At 55.1% G+C, this 17,219-nt stretch overlaps 2 protein-coding genes and 1 long non-coding RNA gene across 3 annotated transcripts; 2 read left to right on the plus strand and 1 right to left on the minus strand.

Annotated features, from left to right (window-relative positions):
• Window position 1: 1 nt before the first annotated feature.
• supt5h (SPT5 homolog, DSIF elongation factor subunit) lies at window positions 2-8,221 on the minus strand. Its single transcript, XM_049725969.1, has 30 exons — window positions 8,064-8,221; window positions 7,760-7,862; window positions 6,485-6,638; window positions 6,328-6,390; window positions 6,144-6,155; window positions 6,009-6,072; window positions 5,844-5,912; window positions 5,450-5,515; window positions 5,324-5,354; window positions 5,184-5,252; window positions 4,863-5,114; window positions 4,676-4,765; window positions 4,538-4,608; window positions 4,350-4,455; window positions 4,076-4,166; window positions 3,860-3,996; window positions 3,561-3,716; window positions 3,321-3,467; window positions 3,086-3,232; window positions 2,871-2,996; window positions 2,683-2,770; window positions 2,499-2,612; window positions 2,237-2,339; window positions 2,043-2,149; window positions 1,839-1,944; window positions 1,554-1,712; window positions 945-1,113; window positions 575-772; window positions 409-504; window positions 2-320 (listed from the first exon to the last, which is right to left on the minus strand). Exons 2-30 carry the CDS (start codon window positions 7,841-7,843, stop codon window positions 180-182), a joined length of 3,216 nt encoding a protein of 1,071 aa, XP_049581926.1. The 5' UTR covers window positions 7,844-7,862; window positions 8,064-8,221; the 3' UTR covers window positions 2-179.
• A 176-nt stretch (window positions 8,222-8,397) lies between these two features.
• Window positions 8,398-9,602, plus strand: triap1 (TP53 regulated inhibitor of apoptosis 1). The gene has a single exon (XM_049726065.2). It carries the CDS (start codon window positions 9,025-9,027, stop codon window positions 9,247-9,249), a length of 225 nt encoding a protein of 74 aa, XP_049582022.1. The 5' UTR covers window positions 8,398-9,024; the 3' UTR covers window positions 9,250-9,602.
• A 1,888-nt stretch (window positions 9,603-11,490) lies between these two features.
• Window positions 11,491-13,180, plus strand: LOC125972401 (uncharacterized). Its single transcript, XR_007482797.2, has 3 exons — window positions 11,491-11,946; window positions 12,101-12,179; window positions 12,255-13,180. It is a non-coding gene; the product is annotated as an uncharacterized lncRNA (long non-coding RNA).
• The last annotated feature ends 4,039 nt before the right edge of the window (window positions 13,181-17,219 follow it).

Genomic DNA, 17,219 nt, shown 5'->3' on the forward strand with positions numbered 1-17,219 from the left:
CCCATGTGGCCTGTTTCATACTTTATTGACATCCGTACGTGACTCAAATCTGATGGCGCTGCTAATAATTGTGCTGATGAACTAAGAAAAAATGAAAAACGAGGAAGAACAACAAGCAGCGTTTGGAGTAAAAGCCTCACGTTGACAGCTAAACACAAATGGGTGCTTTTCTTACGGCCTCAGTGGCCCAGACATCCCAGGAAGCGCAGGTTGAGGATCATGAGTTGGTTGTCCAGAACTTTGCGCACGATGCCGTCGTCTCCGTCGATGCTCAGCAGGGTGCCCGTGGCCTCCCGGTGCTCTCCCAGTATCACCTTCACCTGCGGGCAGACACAGCGCTCAAGTCCCAGGACGCGGCCGGGCCGGGCCGGGCCGGGCCAAGCCGAGCCGAGCCGAGCCCGGGCTTACCTTGTCGTTCTTGGTCGGCGTGACGGGCTCCAGGTGCTCGCCGCTGACGCTCACCACCTTCTCCGACTCCTGCATGAAGACGGAGCACATGCCGCCCTGCAAAAGACGCCCGGGCTCGGTCACAAGTCTTTCCTCTGAACCAACGCTTGCTACGGTGAACTCTCACCGTGACGCTGCGGATGACTCCCGTCTGTCCCATCAGGTCCATGAAGGAGTCCTTGACCCGCACGAGGATGTCGGTGGTCACCCAGTCACTGCCGCCCTGCTCGATGTTGGAGCCCGGCGTGTGGGGGTTGTAGCCGCCGGGAGATGGCGCTCCGGGCGTCATGGGGCTGTAGCCCACCGGACTCGGACTGGGGCTGGCCTGCGGGATGATCCGTGATCAAAGACGATCAGACAACGTTCAGAGATCTCCTTAGACGTCAACTCGTAAGCCGACCGACGTCTCGCGTTCGCCGTCGCGATCTGACAGCCGCCTGTCGAGTCCCACGATCGGCGACCCGAGTCGCTCGGCTCAAGCCACGGGGAGACGTTACCTGGTAGGCCATGGGGGACGGCGTGGGGTGGTAGCTGGCCGGAGAGTGGGTGTTCTGGTAGCCTACCGGTGAGGGCGCCACCTGGTGGTAGCTCTGAGGACTAGGACTGGGCTGGTAGGAGCCTTGGGGGGAGGGGGCGGTGTAAGGAGAATATTGCTCCGTGTTGTACCTGCACGGGCACACAAGGTGGAACACAAGGTGGAACACAAGTTGGAATACAACATGGGCACACAAAGTGGGCACACAAGGTGGAACACAAGTTGGAACACAAGTTGGAACACGCGACAGCGGCCGGCAGCTTTGTTTGCTGCATTTAACATTTTCCTATGTGAGGGAGGCTGCTAAGAAAAATGGTTCAATGACATGACGTGGCCTGAAAAGAAAAGGAAGCACAAGTCATTATGGAACCATGAGGAATGATGTGGAACAATTTCAAATGGATGACATGTTGAAGGAATGTGGGACTGTTACTGCGCCCGCCCGCCCGCCAAATACTTGTTTGAAGTTGAAGGAAGGGGAAAAATCGAAGCGTGACAATGTGAAAAAGGGGAACAAAACAAAGACCCGCTGAGGCCGCCGCCGCCACCACCTTGGCGAGATTCCACTCACATGGCAGGCGTGCCCGGCGTCTGAGGGTTGTATTGATTGTTGACCTGCGGAGATGGCACTTCGGGGTAACCTGGCGTCTGGGGGTTGGGGGTCCCCCCGTAGCCCTGAGGCGAGGGCGAGGGCTCGTCGTCAAAGCCAAAGTCGTACTCCTCGTCGTTCCTGCAACGTGAACATTTTGCGCATCAGCACAAGACGAGCGATTCCCCCTGGCCTGGCCTGGCCTGGCCTGACCTGGCGGCAAAATATCGATTGCAGCTATTTTTGGCCCAAACGTGTGGGCTTCACCTGGACGGCGTGTTGGGGTTATTGGGGTCCCAGGCTCCGCTCTGGCCAGGCGTCCTGCTGCCATCGTGCAGCGGCGTCTGCGAGCCGCTGTGAGGCGTACGGCTCCCTGTTTGGCAGAAAGCGGTACGAGGTCGGTGTCCTGTACTGGTCAGGTCGCGTTCTTGGCCTTCCGATGGCTCCAAATCATGAAGCGCCATTGCTCACCGTCATGCAGCGGCGTCTGAGAGCCGCACATGGGCGTCCGGGAGCCCGAGCCGTACATGGGCGTGCGCCCGTGGGTGGAGGTCATGCCCCCGTGTTTCTGCGCACCCCTGCAAAGCAGAGCCAAGCACGCCGTGTCAGCAAGGCGGCGGCAGCGCCGTCGCACGGTTCAAAAGCAAAAACGACGGCTGGCTTGCATGGTGGTCAAGCGCTGTCTGTCCACGGAGATGGTCTGACAGGTGGAGTGGAGCTCCACTCTGGCCGTGGACTCTGTGGCGTCCTTCACCACACCGATGTAACCTGGCGAGCGAGCGAGCGAGCGGACGGACATTAGGGCGTAAAACATTGCTAGGAAAACGCAAAACCACATGAAAGATAAAAACAAAAACGAAATCAGATCATCTCTGAGCGACCAACTGAAGCTCCTCCGATATTTGTGCAGATGGGGTGGGCGCTTACCTTTGTATGGACCCTGCGAGATGCGAACGGTCTGACCAATCAGCTCGTTGTCCCGTCGTCCTCGGCCCCGTCCCATGCCGCCTCCCCCTCCTCCTCCTCCTCGCTGTTGAGCACCTGCGGGGCGAGCGGCGGCATCAGACGCGAGGCCCCGGCTCGGCTCGGCTCAGCGGCGGGCGCCGCTTACCACCGCCGCCGCCGTGATGCACGGGGCTGCTGATGCGAGGGCTCATGGGAGCGAAGCCGCCCACCGTGAAGTTGGTCACGTCTCTGGGCTGAAACACGGCGTTACTATGGAAGGAGCCTCCTTCCGTCTCGGACCGCCGATGCCGACAAACCATCCAACTGGTTTTTCCCAGATCCAGACGGGCTTACCTTGGAGCCGCCGGCCAACACCAGGTGGCGTGTATTGCAGACAAACATCCCTCCGTTCTCCACCAGCTTCTTGCAGTGCAGGAAGGCGAATCCTCGGAAAAGGTGGCGGATCTCGCCTTCGCGGCCCTGCGGGCGGGCGGGCGCACATGCGTCTCAACCGGAGGGAGCGCCACCAGACTCGCTGGGCAAAGCCAGCCAGTCCCGAGCGCCCTTACCGAGTGCGGCCCGTCGATGACCTTCACGATGTCTTTGACGTGGATGTTGTTCTGCTCCGAGTCCAAGGCCACGGCAAAGCGGTTGTCCTTCTTCCGGTTGACCGCCTGGTGGCGCACCGTCAGCACTTTGCCGCGCATGTTGAGGACCTGCCGGAGGAAGAGCGGCGTGGTGCGGCGCTCAAGCGTGGACCGAGCATGCGAGCGTGGTGGTGGCGGTTTACGCCTGGCGGTTTACCTGGAAGGTTTCTCTCTCCAGCCGCACGATAACGCCCACCGTCTGCGGGTCCAGCTGAACCAACTCCCCCCACTCGTGCTGCCCCCCCGCGTCGACGCCAGACGCCGTTTCTGAGCAGAGCTGCAGATCTCTGGGCAACACCTTCAGCTGCAGGCAAGCAAAAAAAAAAAAAAAAAAATCAAAAACACAGACAATGAAATCCGAAATCCAGACGGCCGACACGACGGACCGAGGAGCTACCTCGTGCATGGTGAGGTCGGAGAAGAGGATGACAAAGTTCTCCTCTACGCGTACGATGAGGCCGGTGTCGCCTTCGTATCGGCCGGCGATCACTTTCACGTGGTCGCCCATTCGGAAATATTTCTTTAACTCTTGAGCTGGAAACTCCAGGGGGTCCTAAAGCGAAGACAATAAAGGCATACTTCTTCCAAGAGGACATGGTGAGACCCAACGTGAGCAATGGGGTCAGGAAGAGCAGAGCAGGGCACAGCACGCATGCTGCAAATCAGGAATGAAGCTTTCTCAAAAGAAAGGCGCACCTTGAGGTCTTCGTGTTTGGGCATGAGGGTGATCTTGTTGCCGTCCACGCTGAGGATCTTCCCCTGCAGGTTGATCAGCTCCCCCTCGCACACCTCCACGTTGTCGCCCGCCTGCAGGTTGTGCTCACGCTCCTTGCCTGCAGAAACACAAACGGCGATTGCTTGTGGCAAAGCGACCCCCCCCCACATCTTCGAGCAAACAAAACGCACGCCAACCTGATTCGGTGACCACCTCCAAGTCGATTCCTTCCGGCTGGTCTTCAAACTTCTCCAACTCGGACAGCGTGGGCTTCACGCCATCTGTGATCTGTCAGAGGAGACATGCATGCACACGCGCACACGCACACAACAATAGTTACTTGTAGCCCTCTTAGTTGGGTTCAAAAAAACAAAAAGAAGAGAAAAATGGAGCAATCGATCACGATTGGAGTCACGCGGAGGGAGGGAGGGAGGGAGGGAGGGAGAGCTCGCTCGCTCGCTCGCTGCTCACCACTGCCGACATGGCGAAGCTCTTGAACAGGAATCCTTTGCGGCTGTAACGATTGCCTTCGAAGATCATGAAGTCGCCGTCGTGACTGACCTCCCCGCCGAGCGACCTGTCAATCAAACACGCAGGTGTCACTGCGGCATACGGGAGTGCAGGCAGGCGGGCGGGCGGGCGGCAGACTTGGTGCGGACCTGATTTTTTCTGCATCAAAGAGCCTCTGAGCGGGCCTCTTGAACTTCTTCCTCTTGGCGTACCAGTCTTTCTGCAGACACGCAAGGAATGGGACAAAGCACTAATGCGCGTGCGTGCACGTGCCAGCGGCGACCTACCAAGCTCATCTTGGCTTTGATGCGGTCCAGTTCGATGCGAGGGATCATTTTGAGGGAGATGGTGTTCTGGCTGGGCTCAACGTAGTCCACCTGGAGGGAGCGCAAAGCACACAAATACACCGTCTTATCAGTCACAGGCCTCAACTTGCACACATTTGCTTTGGAAACAATGGTGCGTGCGGGTTACCTGCGCGATGTCTTCTTTGTACAGGCCTCGTTTGAGCCTGACCCAGGATTTGGGCTTCAGGTTGGTGACCTCTTTGACCACCTTGAGGACATCCGTCATCTCCTTGATGGGAACCATCTGCTGCTTCCACAAGCTCATGCGAAGGTTTCCGATGCCCTCGATGGCAGCTTTCACGTGCGTCTGCTTGTAGGACTCCACGTAGATGTAACCTTTCACGTGGTCCGGGGCCACCACCGACTTGATCTGGAGCGGCTGCGAAGGCCGAGCGAGGGCGGGTCAGCGGCTTCCCAGTCGTGCCCAGCCTTCCGACGAGCTTCTTACCGTGTCCGTGAACTGATAGGCGATGAACTTCCTCATCAGTGCGATGGCGGTCGCCCTCTCCTCCCCAATCTGTGAAGGCGGGAGGGACCCCATGAGCAAGTGTGTGCGCGTGCGTGCGCGCGCGCGCGTAGGAATCGCACCTTGCACTTGACAGTCCACAGATTAGGATCCCTGATGTTGACAAATGCAGCGGAGCAGTTAGAAGACGACGTGATTGCGTGAGCTGGCGGCCGCCGCCGCACTTTGCTAAAGCCGTGTTTACGTACTTGACACCCGGAAGATGCTGCTGCTGGGTGATGTCGTCAGAGAGCTCCTCCGACCCTCCCGGGTAGCTGCACGCCACAGAGGGAGGAGGAATAGGCTGGATGGCATTTGGAATATTGATGGTTTGCATATTGATGGAAGCCAATAGCTGCAAGCGCTTTTGAAGGCCCTTCAGCTGAAGACAAGCAACTAAATAGGGACGAATATGGGCTTGCCGCAACTTCAGGTTTCTTTCCACTCATTTCTGACCAACAGCCTGATTTGGGATTGCAGCGTTTTCACCCAACAAGTATTTCAAAGGCCACTTTGTGGGCAAATCCGCCGCTCCTCGAACAAGAACGAAGAGCAATCGGCGGTGAACTCTCCAAACGCTCATTTGGTCAGAGGAATACTCACTGCTCCCCTCCGGGGGACTTGGCGTACTTCCTCATGAAGTACTCGCCCATCTCCTCCTCTTGAGAGTCCCTGCGCACGCCAAACAGGCAAATATCCGTTAGCGGCCCTTCAGCACCTCGTGGCAACGCCGCAGCAGCCCAATGGCAAAAACGGCCTCGCTCTCACCTCCAGAGGTTCTGGAGCCTCCTGGAACCCGAGTGGTCGTCATCCAGGACCACGTGGTCGATTGCTGAAAGCAGGCGCTTGGTGTCACACCCGACGACGTCAACAAGTGTGGCGCACGCCAGCACGGCCACTTACCTTCAGCCTCCTCTGTGCGAGAGGAGGAGAAAATAGAATGTCACAATGAGGTAGTAGAATGAGGGCATTGGAGGCAGGTTGGGTCACACAAAGCAGGATGGCAGAAGAACAGAGCAGACATTGATGGCCACAGACCAGGAGCAGACTTAGCAGCAGTTGAGCCGCTACTAAGGAGAATTCGCACCTTTCTCCAGGATGTCCTCAGCTCCTTCCTCCTCTTCTTCATCCTCATCCTCGTCGTCCACATCTGAGAGGAAAAACGAGAGTTGAGAACTCGTGGGAGGAGGAAGCTTGATCAATAAAAAAAAGAATCGTAACAACATTCAATCGAGATTTTGTACCGGCTTCGTCCAGGATGAAGCCTCTGTGACGCGGCTTCTTCCGAGGACGGTCGTCGTCGTCCTCCTCTTCCTCCTCGTCATCATACTCATCATCCAGGTCCTCACCTTCCTCCTCAGCCACCTTGTCGCTCCCCACGGGGCTGGCCGGCTCCTCCTGAATGAACGTGAATGAAACCTGCTTGACACGCTATCTACGAATAAGGGCTGGAAGAGTTTAAAAAAAAAAGAAGCAGCTCTAACTGCGATACTTTTGCATTGAGATTTCAGATTTTCAAAAGCCTCTTCCCATGTGTTTAGGAACAAACACCCAAAAAAAGATATCATCCAGGCTGTTAGGATCCTGAACTCTCTTCCCCCTTATTGTGTTATTTGTTTATTATTTATTCACCACTCTTATTTAGTCATTGTTTGTGCCTTCTTGTTTTATTGTCTTGTGTTGTTTACTTGTATGTACATTGTGAACTATGTCTTGTCACCGTGGGATAGTGGGAACGTCATTTCGATCTCTTTGTGGGTCTTGGCATGTGAAGAATATAGCAGACAATAAAGCACACTTTGACTTTGTAAAGTTAAAGTCAAAGTTAAAGTCCCAATGATCATCGTCACACACACATCTGGGTGTGGTGAAATTTGTCCTCTGCATTTAACCCATCCCCATGTGATTTTGATCCATCCCCTGGGGGAGAGGGGAGCAGTGAGCAGCAGCGGTGCCGCCCACGCTCGGGAATCATTTGGTGATCTAACCCCCCAATTCCAACCCTTAATGCTGAGTGCCAAGCAGGGAGGCAATGGGTCCCATTTTTATAGTCTTTGGTATGACCTGGCCGGGGTTTGAACCCACAACCTTCCAGTCTCAGGGCGGACACTCTACTACTAGGCCACTGAGCTGGTATTCTAATGAACCACATCAGGTCATTACCCTGCAAAACAATGTTTGCTAATGGTGCCTGCAATTTAATTCATATGCATTGTATCAGAAATACATTTATTTAAAAAATGAATGCGGCACTGACAATTGTGGAAAAACATGGTTTGTTGACAAACATCGCGCTGGTAATAATACAACGTGGGTTCCCAAACATGAAGCGCAGAGCAAGACGACAATCATAGTTATCGTCTCGACCATAGTTGTGCAGGGAAATTAAGGCAAAAGAGGCGCACACGCGCGCACACACACACGCACGCACACACACACACACACTCACAGAAAATCTAAAAGAAGCCAAGTCCGGCGCCTTGGTTGACGTGTTGGCATTAGCATTAGCACGAGCCTACCTCATTCTCCACCTCTTCGGCTTCTCCGTCGCTGCTGCGCTCGCTTTGGTTGTCGGAGAAGTCGCTGTCGTCGCTGTCAGACATGTTTTAGGGCGCCGCGTGACTGCAGGAGCGGAAATGAAGACAAACATCAAGACAAACTCGCTCCGCTCCGCTCGTCGTTTGAATTCAGCGCAACCTGCTGTTCTAAAGCTAAGCTAACATCCACAGGCCTAGCCGAGCCTAGCCAAACGATGTTGACTTTGGCGCCAGCGGGACGTTTCTAAACGACGACCCGCTCTTGAGCTTCACAAGTTGTACGTACCGTCTTCAGCTAATCACTTGGGGCTGAGACAAAACAAGCCAAAATGAAAATGATCGCCTTGTTTCGCGGTCGTCGTTCCCAGCCGCTGGAATCAATCGCGAGAATTCTGGGGATCTGGCGGATCTCGCGAGGGTTTGGGTGGTTGCAAAGGAAGAAAGAAAGAAAGAAAGACGTCTCACTTGGAACTTGTGATGGAGGCACCTCGATGTTGACTGGATGGCTCCAGCAGATACCAGACAGGACGGAGAGAGCCATCTGATATGAACCCGAGGGGATGGTGGGCTTGCAAAAACAACAACAACGGCAAATAACACCTATCGAGGTTTCATTTTTTTCCAGTGTACTTCAATGGGCGTTTTTAGGCTACGGATTTTAGTTATTGATCTGACTCCAAATTGCGATCAACACTTAACACATGAGTTGCTATGTCCCAATCCACACACTGGCGCACCTAACAATTTTGCAAGTTCGTTCTGTCCAAGAGAAGACCAGTAGATTAATCAGACCAAATTTACCAATTGTTTATTCCCGACAAAGCAAACTAATACAGGCCTAAGTTCATGTAGTTTGCCTGCACAATCTTCGCCACCCACCAATCCACACGAGCACTCCAATACTAGATATTATATTGATATGTTTATAAGTTTAACACAACCTTAAAAAATATGTTTGCAAACTGCCGAAAGCACATTTCCCTTTAGCGTCTACTACGATTATTATTTTTGGGTGTCGCGCGCAGGTCTTGTGGGTCCCGCAGTAAACGAAGGAGTAAGCGCTCCTCCTCCGGGGATCTTTGTGTGAATGTGACGTCATACGTTGAGGTCCCAGGTTGCGTCTCGTGACGTGAGCGCAGCACAAAGTCTGTCTCAAGTGGCTTGTTTGTTTTCGTGGACTATTGTGGGCATTTCTCTCTCTCTCGCTCTCTCTCGCTCTCTCTCTCCGTCCGTCCGTCGCTCGAAAGATGAACAGCGTGGGCGAGGCTTGCACGGAGCTCAAGCGGGAGTACGACCAATGTTTCAACCGATGGTTCGCCGACAAGTTCCTGAAAGGAGAGCGAGGCGCCGAGCCGTGTGCGGACAGCTTCCGGCTCTACCAGCGCTGCGTGCAGAAGGCTATCAAAGACAAGGACATCCCCGTGGACGGCCTGGACTTCATGGGTCCAAACAAGGACAAGCCCGATGGCTGAAAAAGAGACGAGACGAGACGAGACGAGCCCGCCAACCGCCCGCCCCCAATAACAACCCTGCTGCTTCCGAGAGGCGGTCGGACCTGATCAGATGGCGGCGGCACACTCGCGCTTGCTTGTTTTTCTGTCCTCACAACGACGCCGCTGGCGACAGACAGAAAAGTCACAGTTCGGGACTAGACGAACATTGTGGGATGGACCTTGGCTTTTATGACCAATGCTCACCACGTGCACGACTGCAAGTGTCTTCATCAAATCTGTACAAAAATGGCATATTCGCTTCAAAGTGTTGCATTTTTGGGGGGGTCAGCAAGCTATTTATGAAATAAAGGGAACGGTATTTGAACAAGCTATTTTCCGTGACTTGTGATTTCAAAATATCAATCATCGAATCTTTCACATGATACTCCAGGGTACTGACTTGCGCATATACCGCCGAACGAACTGGCTGAGAAAGAATGGTAGTTAAAAAGAGATGCCAGCAGATGACGAAAAAAAAAGAATATGTTAGTTGATTTAAAAAAAAAAAAAGGTGTGGTGGGGGGGGGGATATTGCTGATGAAATAGATGCTTTCCGAATAATATCGTCGTGGGACCTGTTAAAAGACGGGATATGAGGAGTTGCCAAACCAAAGAGATGCACGCCAGTCCCTTCGGAGATTTGCAGTGCCAGCAAGTGCCTTGTAGCTGACAGCCATTTCAGGCAATGGCACTAAAAGCCGAGTTGATGCGCTCCAAAATTCTTTTAAGTTCCCGCAAGAAGTGTTGGACGTTTTCTTCTGGGTGGAGCTCACACGGACCACACGCTGACTGGTTCTGTAAAAATTGGCAATCCAAAAAAAAAAACACACACACACCCACCCCAAAAAGTGAGGAGCTTTTAGGATTTTGCGTGTCTTCGTGGTGACCATGTTGGGAGGAGCGTTGTTCTCATCAAACCAAATGCGTGGACATTGAAAATCAACTTTACTTTGCTTATTTCTCAACTGAATTTCAGAAGGTTAACTTTTGTTATATGTATCAAATGCATATCATCCTTTCTTGGCTGCTTACCTGGTTGTGAGGACCATCTTCTAAGAACTTGAGGCCCCGTTCCAAATTTTTCAAAACGTCCCCTTCACTTCTTTCCCACTCTGTGACGAGAACTCGGACTTCTGCAGAGAAGCATTTTAGGGTGTCCTTGGGACACGTCTGACAAAACAAGAAGAAGAAGAAAGAAATATATAGATATATATATATAAAATAATGATAATAGTAACAACAAGAAGAGGGAGGTGTGTGACGTAAATAGAGTACACAAAGCACAGAGCGTATAGCCTCGGGAGGGATGTTTGATCATTTTTTTAGTATAATATTTTCATTTTTGGTGTTGAAAAAATAAAAAGGTTTTATTCTTTTACTAAGCCCAAACAAATACATCTTGGAAAGAAGTCCCGAAATCTTGTTAGAAAAAAAGCATACAAAAATGTTTCAGGAAAATCGAAATGATTAGATGACAAATATATTGGTATATGAAATAACAACATATTATATTAGGATCTAAATGATCTAATGATGGGTTATTGGAGGTTAACAACTACATAGAGTGAGCGACACTCAAGTTTCGCACATTCGAGTAAACGTCATTCAAATTTGAAGAAAAAAAAAAAAGCCGTCAAACAAATAACATGACAGTCGTACCTTGTAGTCGCTCCAGGTTGGGGTGTACAACTTGCAATCTGAGCACTGCTGACACGCACACACACACACACACACACACGCAAACACACACACACACGCACGCACACACACACACAGATGACGGGATTAGATGATTACACACTCTGTGGTCAGTCACTTGATTAGGTAGAGCGGCTTCAGATTTATGGTATCGCAAAATCCATAATGGTGACTTGACTGTTGCCACTATTTTGCCGACCAAAGTGAACTGCTTCAAGCAACGTCTGCCTGCCCCCTCACTTCGTAAATGTATTCCAAAATTAAAAACGAACAAAGTCAAATATACACCGGCCTTGCGCAATACATGGGCAAGTTTTTTTTTTTTAAATTAAGTTGAATGTAAGGTTTAGAAATGTATCCAAATGGAGTTGATTTGTTCAAATCTATATCTGATGCGCTTTGGGCAGCGAAATAAGGAGCAAAGACAACATGCATTGGGTTCGAAATTGGACCGAGCCAGGCAGGAAATTGGGTCCATTTGTACCGAAGCGGGGTCGTCCCTGAGCAACTCCTTCACGTGCTCCATCAAGTCCAAACTGGGCATCGCGCGCGCCCCGCCGCGCAGCAGACAAGCCAGGCACAAAACGCAAAGGGTGACGACGAGCTTGGCAGGCGCAGTCGCAGTCGCAGTCGCAGGCCTTCCTCTCGTAGGCATGTCATCCTCGTGCTCCTCGCCAGCAAGGAACGCCAGCAAGCGCCCGAGCCGAAGCAAGCCGACCCGAAGCGAGCCGACCCGAAGGCTGCTCGCTTGTGCCTGCTCGCTCGCTCACTCGTTCGCTCTTTGCTCGCTCCTTGCTCGTTCGTTCGTTCGCTCGCTCGCTCGCTCCTTGCTCTTTGCTTGCTACCTAAATGGCTGGCAGGCTTCCGATGTCTTGGTGGGACCTTTTGGGGGCTCTATGATCCATGATAGGCACGCGCACCAAACGTCATGGAGCGGCCGTCGAACGGCGTCGGACTCTGGCACCTGTGCGTCCGCATGTGAGTCGTCTTTGCTCTCCCGCTCGCTGCCGTTGTTGTCAGCTTTCTTCTTCTTGGCTTTGTCTCTCTCTCCCTTTCTCATGCCCTCCTTCTGCTTCTCCTTCTCGTCCTCGGCGACGGACGGACGGACGGACGGCAACGCCCCTTCCCCCAGCACGCAGCGTCCGTCTTTTTCCCGGATGGGACGCCCAAGACGCGCAGCCGAGCTCATTGGCCGGCAAGCATGCAGCATGGTGATGACTAAAGCATCCATCCTTTATGTAAGCTTATTTCATAACTTCCCTGAACTTTTTTTCGATTCCTTCCAGTCCAACGGACCGCTGGAGCTGTACTGTAGAAGACGACTGCCGATTGATTCATCAGTGGCAAAGCAAGCCCCGCACGGAGGGAGCTAAGGCCAGATCAAACTCCAAGGACCGTCCGTATCCTGCGTGCTTTCCCTCCTTCAAGCCACCTCGCTGACTCCACAAATGAAATGGCTCAGGAAGACTTGGACTAACAACAGGCCTCCTCCTCCTCCTCCTCCTCCTCGTCCTCCCTCTCATGAGCAGCCTGTTCTGTACTTACTGCACTTGCGTTGTCTGCCGGCCGCCACAACGGCCCAGCAAGGCGACAACGCCGTCCAATGTTGAGGGTATGAGCGGAGACCATTTTGAGCACGGGATCTTTGTCGAGAAATAAAGCACACTAACCTCGCGGCCTACCTTGACTTACCGAGTCGATGTCGTTCGGCGTGGTGCTTCGTGAAGCCAGCTTCAGCTTGGCACAAACGAATCCAAAATGACAGGAATGGCAAGGCGCTGCTGCTGCTGCTGCTGCTGCTGTAAGCCACCGCCACCCCCAGATGCTCCCAAGCCAAAACGCATTTGAATTAGATTTGGTTTTTACACACGTGAGGGAATCCAATCGAATGGAAACCGATGGTTCCGCTGTGAAATGAGGCACGTACTTTATTGCAAAGAGTTCGACGGTGCCAAGGAAAAAGCGCAACACAATAACGGTGCCAACGGGGCGATTTTCTTCCAGATCATTTTCCAGTCAATGGCGTTCCGAGCAAACTCAAATGTCAAGTCGACTCAGTCTTTTGGAAATATTCCTTGGCCGTCAAAGCAATTCCAGGCATGACTGAATTGTGCTGTGTATCCTCCAAATGACAAAGACGTTGACAAATTGAAGGCTGACATTTGTGCCTACCGTCTCAGAGTTCATAAATAAACAATACAATGACTACAAATGGATGGTTAGCAATAGCACAAAAGAATCCCAATTTTAGGATGGTACGCAACCCAAGTGTGATTGAGCACAGCATTTGTCGGACAGACAACCTGTTTTGTTTTTCGTTTTTTGCTTTGTTTACACCAACATTTGTTTCTTTCCTCTCCGGAGAGGTGGCGAAGAGCCGCCGAGTCGCTGTGCCGGTTTTCGCCGTCCGTCCACATTTTCCACATGGCTAAAAAGCCATGGCGCGCGCCCAATTTGACGTGGTTTTCACAGCTGGCTGCAGTTGTGAGGAAGCGCAGAAGCGACAATGTTCACGCTGACTCGTCTGGCCGTGGGAATTTGTCCGCCCGCTGCCGCCGGCGCCGGCGTCTGGCTCACGCTCACGTGGGCCGTGCTGAAGGAAGTGATCCGACCACTTCCGGCGATCTGCAAGTTGACGGTGGTGGCGTAGCTGGCCTTCTGACCAGACGCGCGGCGGGCAGAGGGCGACGGCGCGCAGACGGCGGCCCGCGGAGGCCGAGGAGCGTCCGGAGGCGAGGATGGGACGGCGCGGGCCCACTTGGCCTCTGGCCCCACGTAGGCGCAAATCAACTGGCTCCGACAGCTCCCTTCTTCCAACTCTGCATCTGGCCAATCCGTTGCCAGCGCCGCCGTGGTGGACTGCGAGAGGGAGCTGAGCCGACAAGTGGGGCTGATGCTGCTGGAGGTGCAGAGGAGCCACGGCGGACTGCTGCAATGCTCTCCGCCAACGTCACAAGAGATTGGTGACTCCGGAGGGCAGGACGGTGAGCGTCCGCTCAAAGCGGACTCATGGCCGTCTTGGGCCCAGGAGCCACGCGCTTGGCCGGCCGGGCTCGGGGAGCCGTCTGACCTGTGGAGGCCGTGAGCTTTGTCGGGGTGAGGGGACCCGGTCCGGCAAAAAGTCCCATTCTCCTGAGCGGAACAAGAAGACAAGGAGCGGGTGAGGGAGCCAACTTGGGGATTCCTGGCTTTGGGCGCCGCCGCCGCCGCCGTGACACTGCAAGTCCAAAGTGGCACACCCGTCATTTGAGGCCGTGAGGAGGACCATGCGTCAGCCATCTTCAGAGTTAGACCTAAGGGAGTCGGGGAACCTGCGCCTGGAGTCTGGGGGGGCTGGCTAGCCATGGCAGAGGCAGGGGGGGGCGAGCAGACGTGCGTGAAGGGAGGGGGCGGGCTCGCCGCCGGAGAGGACTGCACGCTTGCGCAAAAGGGTCGCGCCATGCGATTGTGCGACCCAAAGGAGAGACCGTCGATGACGCTGTTAGCCAACTGCGCCTTGGCTGGGCCGGGAGAGCAGCTTTCACTCCCAAATTCACCGGGCCGACTCGCTCTCACAAACGGGGGGGAAGGACAAGAAGAGTTGGGCGAATGGTAGGAAAAAGCCGAGTCCGCAAACGGCGACCTGAGGGGGGATGGAGGGTAGCTACCGTTGCCATCCAAACAGGCCGCTCGCCAACCGGACGGCGGACGGGAAGACGGCGAGCGCGCTGCCGAGGGAGGACTTTGCAGGGATGAGCTTGGCACCGGCCGCCCGCCCCCGCCGCCGCCGTTCTTTTTTGACAACGTTTGACTGATGCAGGAGGCGGCCAAGGATCTTGTGAATGCCGACAAAGATGCGGCGGCGGCGGCGGCAGGAGAGGAACCGGGTGCGGACGGAGCGCAAGAAGGTCCCGCTCCTTTGGACAAACTTTGGGGAGGGGCGGCCCTCTCGGAGGAACTCCCGACAGGCGTCGGAGTCTTGTCTTTCTTTGCTAAGGGGGCGGGACGTGACGGAGGAATCACGGCGAAAGGTGACACGCACGTGACCGCTCTGGCGGATGGGCGGGGCTGCGCCGCGGAGGGTGGAGAAGCGCGCCACGAGACAGGGGCCGATGTTGCGCGACGGGAGTCCTCGTCAGGGTCGACGGGACTGGACGTCGCCGACGGACAGAAGGCGGTTCGGGGTGGAGAACGGCGTGCCGAGAAGAGGGGCAGGCTGCTGGGCCGTCCTGGATTCTGCTGCTCTGATTTCCTGTAGTAGACAATGTTCATACGTTTGTCAAAACCAGGCTGCCCACCCGGCCCGGCCCGGCCCGGCCCGGCCCCGCCCCGCCCGCTGCCTGCGTTCCCATTTGTCACCATTGACTTTTGCTTGACAAACGGTCAGACTTACCCGGCGCCGAAACGGACCTCGCCGGTACGGGCTAAGTCCGACGGCAATCCCGCCAGACGCTCACGAGACGTGGGAGGGACGTGCGGCTCCGCCGGGCCGGATGACGACGGAGCGGGTCCCTCTGGCGGCGCTCTCTGGAATGTTTGCTGGGGAGCTTTCTGAGGGTCTGGCAAAGACGTTCCTGGCGGCTGGCCATTTGACGGACTCTGGGATTTGTCCACGCCGGGCAAATCCCCTTTGCTCGTACGGTCGGGCCGGTGCGGCGCAGCTGCCGAATCCTGTTTGGATTGTTGCTGCCGAAGCTGGGAAAGCTTCCGAGGCGGACTGGAGTCTTTCAGCGCCGCCGCTGCCGCTGCCGCCGCCGCCGCCGTGTCTTCTCTCAGCTCTGACCTACACACAGCCGTGAGAAAAAGGTCACGGGCCTCAGGAGCAAAGCCAGACCCGATGGAGCGGATGATGTGTCACATACCCGAGGCACGTTCTGGCTGATCTTACGGACCAGAGTTCTTCATCGGCTCCGCCGCGGTTGTGTTCTTTGTTTAGCGCCGTGATGAAGTCCCTGGGCCTGGAGAGGCTGAATCCTCGCCACTCGAGTTGACAGGCGGAGTTTGCCTCTTGGCCGCCGGGCAGCGCCGCCGCTTTCAGCACACCTAGCAGAGAAGACGGGCCTCGTGGATATGGATAGCCGTGGCAGACGAGAAAATGTTTGAAAAGCACGGCGTACCGCTGGGTTCTTTCGGATCCATTTGAAGCGGGCCACAGCGCCTAGCGCTGGGTTCTTCCCGATCCCTTTTGGCCGGGCCGCTCGGGTCCTCCCGGCTCAGGGCGCGCTCACGGTTCTTGCCGTCGGGCTGGGTGCGCTTCTGGCGCTCACACAACATCTGCGCTTTAGCAGAGCTGTTCTCGTGCCGGGCTTCGCTCGGACACAATCCTTGCGATTGGTTCCGTCGGTGGCATTTGGGTCCGGCCTGGGCACGGATCGGAGCGTCATCCGTCCCGTCCGGCCTCCGTTGGGTCGGAGGCCTCGTGTGTCCGGAGAGCGAAGGCGCTGGGCTTTTGTCCGCTTTTTGCCGCCAGGGGACCTTGGCGGCGCCGGCTTTGAGACTGTACATAGTGGCGAGAGTTTGGACTTTGCTCAGGATGCGCTCGGAGTTGTGCGCGAGCGAGGGGTCGGCTTCGAATAAGCCGATCGCCGTGATGTCGGCGGCGAGCGTGCCCTCAAACAAGGCCCGCTTGGTGGAGACCATCCGAGACGGTCGGCAACCTCGTCTCGGTGCCGCGGGACTACCGGTGGCTTTATGTTTGCCTCGAGTCCGAGCGGAGCTGGTTTGAAGACACGGCGGGCTCGCTGGGCGACGACTTCCTGAGGATTCTTTGGGACTTTCCTTGCCTTCTTCTTCTTGTTGTCTTGTCTTCTCTTGTTGTGTGCTGTGTGGTCCCTCTGGAGGCCATGGCCCGTCATCTTGGTCTGCTCCTTGGTTTCCACCGGCTGCCCGAATTTGCTTTTGGACCGGATCGGGGCCGCTCGGGGGCAGATCGGCAGGACCCTCGCTTGGATTGTCAGGGTCTTCCATCCGGATGACGACGGGTGACTTACCGTCGAGATTTCTGTCTTTGGCTTCCAAAAGCACCGGGCTTGAATGCACGTCAACGTTTCCAGGACGACAATCTTCCACAAGTGCGGGAGAAGCGCTCTGGAGACGGTGGGCGCTCTGCGTTTGAAGAGCTTCGTTCCCTTGGTTGTCATTTGGCAAAGGCGGTTGAGGGGGCGGAGGCGGCGCTGGCAGCGCCAGCAGCACTGGCAGCGCCAGCAGCACTGGCAGCGCCGGATGGTTCACCGGTCCGGCGGGAATGGGTGCAAAAGGGCTGCTCCTTCCAG

This window comes from Syngnathus scovelli, chromosome 7 (assembly GCF_024217435.2).
Source record: "Syngnathus scovelli strain Florida chromosome 7, RoL_Ssco_1.2, whole genome shotgun sequence".
Lineage (NCBI taxonomy): Eukaryota > Metazoa > Chordata > Actinopteri > Syngnathiformes > Syngnathidae > Syngnathus > Syngnathus scovelli.

What these genes read in the sequence shown, in the direction of transcription:
- supt5h (XM_049725969.1), bottom strand. Translation starts at nt 7,843, where the DNA reads ATGTCTGACAGCGACGACAGCGACTTCTCCGACAACCAAAGCGAGCGC. An exon ending in CTTCATCCTGGACGAAGCCG is followed by an intron (nt 6,391 to 6,484) that starts GTACAAAATCTC and finishes TTTTCCTCTCAG; the next exon opens with ATGTGGACGACGAGGATGAG. An exon ending in ACGCCGGGCACGCCTGCCAT is followed by an intron (nt 1,114 to 1,553) that starts GTGAGTGGAATC and finishes GTGCCCGTGCAG; the next exon opens with GTACAACACGGAGCAATATT.
- triap1 (XM_049726065.2), top strand. Translation starts at nt 9,025, where the DNA reads ATGAACAGCGTGGGCGAGGCTTGCACGGAGCTCAAGCGGGAGTACGAC.